General features: G+C 40.7%; 1 protein-coding gene across 3 annotated transcripts in view; it reads left to right on the top strand.

Moving 5' to 3' along the window:
- The window catches only part of LOC138636104 (contactin-associated protein-like 5), a 111,135-nt gene that overhangs the window by 73,378 nt on the left and 28,859 nt on the right, over nt 1-8,898 (top strand). For all 3 annotated transcript variants that reach the window (XM_069723948.1, XM_069723949.1, XM_069723950.1), the window contains exons 11-12: nt 3,509-3,615; nt 7,326-7,445. In XM_069723948.1, the coding sequence (XP_069580049.1) occupies nt 3,509-3,615; nt 7,326-7,445 (227 nt within the window). The remainder of the gene's footprint in view (nt 1-3,508; nt 3,616-7,325; nt 7,446-8,898) is intronic.

Genomic DNA, 8,898 nt, shown 5'->3' on the forward strand with positions numbered 1-8,898 from the left:
AACATCACACGAACATCACATAAACAATATATGAACATCACATGAACATCACATGAACATCACATTAACAGCACATGAACAACACAAGAACATCACATGGACATCACATGAACAGCACATTAACAACACATGAACATCACATGGACAGCACTATAACATCTCATGAACAATACATTAACATCACATGAACATCACATGAACAATACATTAACATCACATGAACATCATGTGAAAAAACACATGGACACCACATGAACAACACATTAACATCACACGAACATCACAAACAATACATTAACATCACATGAACAAAACATGAATAACACATGAACAACACATGTTTCCTGCTCATGATTTCTCCTCCACGTTCATGATGTATGTGGAAGCTGTTGAGAGTGAAGATGACCTTAAGCAAGTTCTGTTGGTTTCAAATTGTTCTTTTCAATACAGTTTTGATATTAAAAGTTTTGAGGAAATATTATTAAATGTACAATTTATGTCACAAGTCATGGAGACCAAGATGGAGTTCTAAAAGTGAGACGTTTATTTACATGTTGAGAAAAGCCAATTGAGTCTGGTGATGAACTGATGCTGTGTTTATCCAAATCAACATGAATGTTAAAGTAAATGGTCTGTAAATGTATAGTGCTTTATCACCTTTTGGTCTCAAAGTGCTTTTACATGGCTTTTCCGTTCACCCATTCACACACACTAATGAAACTGATCACCATGCAAGGTGGCGCCATCAGGAGTATATTCACACACCAATGGTACACCATTAGGGAGCAACTTAGGGTTCAGTGTCTTGCTCAAGGACACTTAGCCATGTGGACAGGAGGAGCTGGGGACTGAACCACCAACCTTCTGATTAGTGTGCAACCCACTCTACCGTCTGAGCCACAGCCTCCCTTATGTAAGTCACCGCTATCATCACTGTATCTGTAATCAGCACTCAATCAGATAAGAATAATCAGAGAGTTCAGTCAGAAACTATGAATAAGGACCAGCTCTAAACATAAACAACTAATAGAACTGCTTCTGTGTTTTTCCAGAGCAAGATTTGAAAATGAGTTTTAACTTAGTTCTCTGGTTGGTTGATGGAATGAGTGTGATAATTAATTTAACTGGGAGGAGTTGATCAACTAATACTGACATATTCCTCCTGCTGCAGCCGGTTCTTGAGAGACAGAATAATTTATTTGGTGATCGGTTATCAAATCATTTGCGAAAATATTCAAAGAGATAAAATATTCATGGTCCACATCGGATCAACCTGTTGGTTTTTTTCTGTTTAATTAATAGTAGTAGTATTTTTAATCTAATTTTTGTGTTCAAGTTTGATATATTTACTTTTGGTGGTCGTCTATGAGGTCTCTATGAAGTCTCTATGAGATTTCTATGGGGTCTCTATGAGGTCTCTATGGGGTCTCTATGGGTTCTCTATGAGGTCTCTTTGGGGTCTATATGTGGTTTACATGAGATCTCTATAGAGTCTACATGAGGTCTCTATGAGTTCTCTATGGGGTCTCTATGGGGTCTCGGTGAGGTCTCGATGAGGTCTCTGTGAGGTCTTTTTGGGGTCTCTATGGGATCTCCATGAGGTCTTTTTGGGGTCTCTATGGGGTCTCTATGAGGTCTGTATCAGGTCTCTGTGAGGTCTTTTTGGGGTCTCTATGGGGTCTCTATGAGGTCTTTATGGGGTCTGTATGTGGTCTACATGAGGTCTCTATGAGGTCTTTTGGGGGTCTCTATGGGGTTTCTATGAGGTCTCTATGAGGTATTTTTGGGTCTCTATGGGATCTCTGAGGTCTCTATTAGATCTGTATGTGGTCTGCATGAGGTCTTTATGAGGTCTTTTGGGGGTCTCTATGGGGCCTCTATGATGTTTTGGGGGGTTTGTGGTGACAGCACTAAAGAAGCTGCAGAAAAATGTGAAGAAGAGATGGAGGAGAAGGAGAGTAATGCTTTAGTTCAGGAGTCTCCGATCCGTCGCTCTCGACCTACCAGTAGCTTGTTACCCGTTTATGAGGATGTCTCTGAAGGTTCCAACAACATGCAGTGTTTCCCACACAGAGACTGACTGCCCAGGTGATCCATTTCAGCATTTTCTTATCAATTATTTTTTAATCTGTCTGACAGAACGATGTGATGGATTAATGAGTGGACACTTTCCCTTCCTCCCTCCCTCCTGTGTCTGCTCAGCACCGTGTCAGTGTAACGGAGGGGGGAAAGGCAGAGTTTAGCTCCGCTCAACGTGAGACACACAGAGATCAGAGGATAGCAACACAGCAGAGACTCTCACACTGAGGTGGAAACAAGCGGTGCTCAGAAATTAGGTCAATACAAAAAAAATTATATTTACAGCTGAACTGCAACAGGGAGGCAGAGCTATAAAGTGTGTCTGTCTCTGAATGAGACCAAAGTAAATTGGCAGGCTTTCAAATTAAAAGCATACACCAAAAAGCATGCACATGCTGTTAAATTTAAGCTGTTGTGATACTAAATGTGTGTTGAGTATCAGTTTGTTATTGTTCACATCAAATAAGCTGATTCAGAAGATTTGGGTGGAGCTCAGCTATGTGAACAAATGTTACTGAACACGAGCAGCTCACAGAAGAAGATTGGAGACCTGTCTATAGAGTTCCTAATAAAATCAGTCTTTAGAGTTCCTAATATACTCAGTCTTTAGAGTTCCTAATAAACTCAGTCTTCAGGGAGGCTGTGGCTCAGACGGTAGAGTGGGTTACGCACTAATCAGGAGGTTTGTGTCTCAATCCTCAGCTCCTCCTGTCCACATGCCTAAGTGTCCTTGAGCAAGACACTGAACCCTAAGTTGCTCCCGATGGCATACCATCAGTGTGTGAATGCACTCCTGATGGCAGCACCTTGCGTTGTGATTAGTCTCATTAGTGTGTATGAATGGGTGATTGGAAAAACCATGTAAAAGCACTTTGAGACCATAAGGTGATAAAGCACTATACATGTACATTTAGAGTTCCTAATAAACTCATTCTTTAGAGGTCATATTTCTAGATATGAGGGCTGCACCGTCCACATTGGGATGGATGCCGTCTCTCCTCATCAGACCAGGTTTTTACCAGAAGGTTTTTCACTTTTCTACAAAGGCACGTTGACAGCCAGTGGTGGAGTGACGACATGTAGCTAAACATGTCCTCACTGGTCAGATCAGGCAGCGGTCCAGAGAAAACTACGGAGTTTGAAAATACTTACACACCAATTAAACATGAATTTAATGACTTCTGATTGGTGTAACCGGGTGTCATTACCACCAACATGAATAAAGATCTAACTGTATGTACAATTAGCCTTAGTCAGAAGTTTACATTTGATTCAATGCTGTGTGATTTGTTGTTGACTGGCTGTTTTAGGTTTGGCTTTGCATATTAATTTTGATTAAATAAATAGTATCTGAGCCTGCTTTTATTGTCATGAACTGTATGTACTGTTGTATGATGTCAGGCTCAGTAAAAACACTCTTCCGTTTCAGGTGTCTTCCTAACCTGTGTGAACATGGAGGTCGCTGTTGGCAGTCCTGGAGTTCCTTCTCTTGTGATTGTTTGGGTACTGGCTACTCCGGAGCCACCTGCCACACCTGTGAGTGACATGTTATGGGAAAATGCTTAATTATTATTTATTTATCAATTTTTTATAAATCATGTGAAACCCCAGATCTCAGAGTTAACTTCAAATACCGCAGTGGGCAAGTTTTAAATGGAAATTTAAAGACATCATCAATGTATCACCAAAGCTCAAACAGTGATAATCACCTCGGACTAAAGATCTGCCAACACGGTAATGCAACATCTGAACCCTTTTATTTTGAGACAACACTGAAACCTGGAATATTGCAGTAATAATCTGTCACTGCACTGAAAACTGTCAACTGTAATCTTCAGTAAATATAGTGGCTGAAACAAACAAAATAAGACCCACATTGTAAAAACAGTGAAATGTTCTCTTTGAAATAGTTTCAGATTGACACATCCATCTTGGAGTTTTTCCTCCTGGGTATCGACTTCACCTTGTTATTCAGTGTGGAGCTGTCTCTGGATGAACTTCCTGTGCCCCCACAAGACTGATTTCCTGTTTATATGCAGGCAGCTGTCGGCACACATCAGACATAATGTGACACAGAAAACCGCTCTGGAATTTAAAAGAGGCTCCTCTTTTCCTGCTTTATACACTAACTCGTCTGCTTTGTACACAGACTGTTCTGGCTCATATTGCTCAAACCTTTTATAACTATAGAAGATAGTTGTGGTGGTGGGGCGTGGTTAGGCTCAGCTGCAGGAGGGACTGATTGGGGGAGTGGTTCAGGGAATGGTGCCTGGAAGGGGCCGACAGTGCATCCGGAAAGTATTCACAGCGCTTTACTTTTTCCACATTTTGTTGTTACAGCCTTATTCCAAAATGGATTAAATTAATTAGTTTCCTCAAAATTCTACACACAATACCCTATAATGATAACATGGAAAAAAACGTTTTTTAATTTTTGCAAATCTATTGAAAATAAAAAATGAAAAAAATCACATGTACATAAGTATTCACAGCCTTTGCCATGACACTCAAAATTGAGCTCAGGTGCTTCCTGTTTCCACTGATCATCCTTGAGATGTTTCTACGACTTGATTGGAGTCCACCTGGTAAATTCAGTTGATTGGACATGATTTGGAAAGACACACTTTCCTCTATATGAGGTCCCACAGTTGACAGTGCATGTCAGAGCACAAACCAAGACATGAAGTCCAAGGAATTGTCTGTTGACCTCCGAGACAGGATTGTATGGAGGCACAGATCTGGGGAAGGGTACAGAAACATTTCTGCAGCATTGAAGGTCCCAATGAGCACAGTGGCCTCCATCATCCGTAAATGGAAGAAGTTTGAACCACCAGGACTCTTCCTAGAGTCGGCCGCCCGACCAAACTGAGCGATCGGGAGAGAAGGGCCTTCGTCAGGGAGGTGACCAAGAACCCGATGGTCACTCTGACAGAGCTCCAACGTTGCTCTGTGAAGAGAGGAGAACCTTCCAGAAGGACAACCATCTCTGCAGCACTCCACCAAGCAGGCCTGTATGGTAGAGTGGCCAGACGGAAGACACTCCTCAGTAAAAGGCTCATGACAGCCCACCTGGAGTTTACCAAAAGGCACCTGAAGGACTCTCAGACCATGAGAAACTAAATTCTCTGGTCTGATGAAACAAAGATTGAACTCTTTGGCCTGAATGTCAAGCGTCATGTCTGGAGGAAACCAGGTACCGCTCATCACCTGGCCAATACCATCTCTACGGTGAAGCATGGTGGTGGCAGCATCATGCTGTGGGGATGTTTTTCAGCAGCAGGAACTGGGAGACTAGTCAGGATGGAGGGAAAGATGAATGCAGCAATGTACAGAGACATCCTTGATGAAAACCTTCTCCAGAGCGCTCTGGACCTCAGACTGGGGCGAAGGTTCATCTTCCAACAGGACAACGACCCGAAGCACACAGCCAAGATAACAAAGGAATGTCTTCGGGACAACTCTGTGAATGTCTTTGAGAGGCCCAGGCAGAGCCCAGACTTGAACCCGATTGAACATCTCTGGAGAGATCTGAAAATGGCTGTGCACCGACGCTCCCCATCCAACCTGATGGAGCTTGAGATGTCCTGCAAAGAAGAATGGGAGAAACTGCCCAAAAATAGGTGCCAAGCTAACACATGCGAGCATCATACTCAAAAAGACTTGAGGCTGTAATTGCTGCCAAAGGTGCTTCAACAAAGTATTGAGAAAAGGCTGTGAATACTTAAAAATAGATTTGCAAAAATTTTAAACAAACTTTTTTCACTTTGTCATTATGGGGTATTGTGTGTAGAATTTGGAGGGAAAAAAATAATTTAATCCATTTTGGAATAAGGCTGTAACATAACAAAATGAGGAAAAAGTGAAGCGCTGTGAATACTTTCTGGATGCACTGTAATTAGCCCAGCTGAATCAAATCCCTGATTGTCCCTCTCCTCTCTTTAAAAACCAAGTAGCAGGACACCAGAGGGGTCGGGCTCCTGGGAAGACTGAGCAGCAGGCTGGCTGCAGCCCGGACGTGTGGCGTGTGGCGTGTGACGTGTGGCGTGTGCTCAGATGCTCGGCAGGAGAGCACACGGTCATTTGTATTGTTTGTGTTTGAATAAACATGTCGGAAACCTGTACTTTGGCTGGTTGTTGTTCGTTCATGCTGAAAGAATCCACGGTGACGGCAAGATGTTCGTCACAATAGTTTTAAAGAAGTTTCATAAATTAGTTTTAAAGCTTTTTTTTTTACGTTTTTGAAAAAACAGCAGAATGAAAATACAGTCCTCTTCATGTAGTCCTCGGTCTCTCCCACCAGACCGGGTGGCTCTGACCCACATATTCACACCATGTCTGTCACCTGCCTATAATCATAACCATAACTACAACACAGGTGATGACTTCCAGCCAATCAAAGACAGCTGTGGTGTATTTTTAAAAAAATAAAAAAATAACACTGCTCAAACACCCATTGATGAAGGAGGACTGTGACTTCTTCCACACTGTGACTTCTTCCACAAACTTTAACACAAACACTGTCTCAGTTTAAGGGGCTCGGACAATGTTATAGGCTAGTTTAAATGGAGATTTTTTTTTTTTTTTTTGCAGACAGGGCTGCTGCATGTAAGCAAAACACAATAAGTGACAAATTATTTTGATTTTTAACACAAATTATAGTAACATCAAATCTTTATGGACATTTTTAGAATTATAATAACTAATAATAACTATGAAGGTAGAAAGCAGTGCTGTAGCTAAAACCAAAGCTTGTGAAGCAGCTGGTGGGACATCCTGGAGCAAAAGCTAATTTATTTATACTTTTCCCCATTTCTTCGGAAATTTGGAAATGCTCCAAAGTTTTTGCAAATATTTTTTTTTTCTATATAACATGAATAATACAACAACTAAACATTAATAATCTGGACAAAAGTTAAACTAGTCCTGTTAAATTCTTACTAGCCTATAGCAGAGCAGCAGTACCTGTTGTCTCAAATTCATGTGATTGAAGCTCCCTTTAAGTTACACATTTAAATGTTTATTAAGATTATATTTGTTAGTTCAAATGTACAAAAGAACAGAAGGACATATTTCCCTTAATTGGCCAAACATACAGTAACATTATCTGAATGTTTTTCCAGTGAAGATTTACAGGTTCTATTTGTGTTCAACATTCAGTTCATAGTTTTCAGTCTTCACAATCTTTTTCTCCAGCTCATGTTTCTGGAGTTACTGATTCTCAAATAAAAACTGTCTGCTCCTTCCAGCCATTTATGAGTCGTCCTGCGAAGCCTACAAGCTGATCGGCAGTTCCTCTGGCTTCTACTCCATTGATCCAGATGGAAGCGGCCCCTCGGGACCTGCACCGGTCTACTGCAACATGACAGGTGAGTTCACCGTGTTGTCACCTTCAGTCTCTCAGAGGACCGGAGCTCAGAGTGAGTATCTCACAGATCAATCTGCAGCACTGAAATCATTAGTCACTTCCTGCCGACCGTTGCGGACAGTCCAGAACTACTTCATGTGATGTCATTGTTTTTCATCATTTTATTCAGAGTTTCCTCTTCCTGTGATTTGTTCAAACTCTCAGAGCCTCTTTAAAAATACAAGGAAGAAACAGAATGGAAGAATACATGTAAAACATGCACCTCAGGTCAGGTTACCTGGCGCCACGCTAGTGGCAGCCTGCTGCAGCATCTCCCCCCTGAGAGCCCCCCTGCTGTAGTGAAGACATTTCCCCTCGGGGATTAATAAAGTGTATCAAATAAAAAAAATATATATATATATATATATTTTTTTTTTTAACTCTCCAGGGATGTAAGAGATGTAATTTACGAGTCAAATACTTGTAATACATGATCAAATATGATAAATTCAGGAAAAATACTCATCACAGCATGGTTGAAAAGGACAAATATGAAAGTAGAGCACGAGAACTTCAGCTCGTTGACATTTCTGAGACATTTATACAAATATGTAGTAGGATTTTTGACTGTGTCATCACTTATGGAGAAAGACCTGAAATCTCAAAGATGCTGAGGAGTAAATATCCGGGAAGAGATGATGAGGAAGTGGAGATACCACCTGGATCTCCCCTGAACTTAAGATCCTTTTTAATTAAGTTGATAACAATGTGAAAAATAACAACAAAGGAATCCTTATTTCAAAAACAAGCAGGATGTTTGGTACACGACTCTAAAATATGCTTTTCTGTGGCAGAAGGATTTCATAACGACAGTGTTGCAGCGCTAGTTGACAAACAAAGACGTTTAAATATATGAACAATATTTCAGCCTGTAATATAGAAAATCTGGTTTATCCCAAATATTCTGTGAAGTTTCCTTTTTTCTTGATTGTAGCGCTGATACCAAAAACACGGTTAGTTATATATATATACAGTGGTGTGAAAAAGTGTTTGCCCCCTGCCTGATTTCCAATTTTTTTTGCATGTCTGTCACACTTAAATGTTTCAGATCATCAAACTAATTTAAATATTAGTCAAAGATAACACAAGTAAACACAAAATGCAGTTTTTAAATGAAGGTTTTTATTATTAAGGGAGAAAAACAATCCAAACCCACATGGCCCTGTGTGAAAAAGTGTTTGCCCCCTCCTGTTAAAACATAACTTAACTGTGGTTTATCACACCTGAGTTCAATTTCTCGAGCCACACCCAGGTCTGATTACTGACACACCTGTTCTCAATCAAGAAATCACTTCAATAGGACCTGCCTGACAAAGTGAAGTAGACCAGAAGATCCTCAGAAGATAGACATCATGCTGAGATCCAAAGACATTCAGGAACAAATGAGAAAGAAAGTAATTGAGATCTATCAGTCT

The sequence above is a fragment of the Brachyistius frenatus genome, unplaced genomic scaffold, assembly GCF_029030835.1.
Source record: "Brachyistius frenatus isolate BFR_SWC_R1_liver_20210118 unplaced genomic scaffold, ASM2903083v1 Contig_353, whole genome shotgun sequence".
Classification (NCBI taxonomy): domain Eukaryota; kingdom Metazoa; phylum Chordata; class Actinopteri; family Embiotocidae; genus Brachyistius; species Brachyistius frenatus.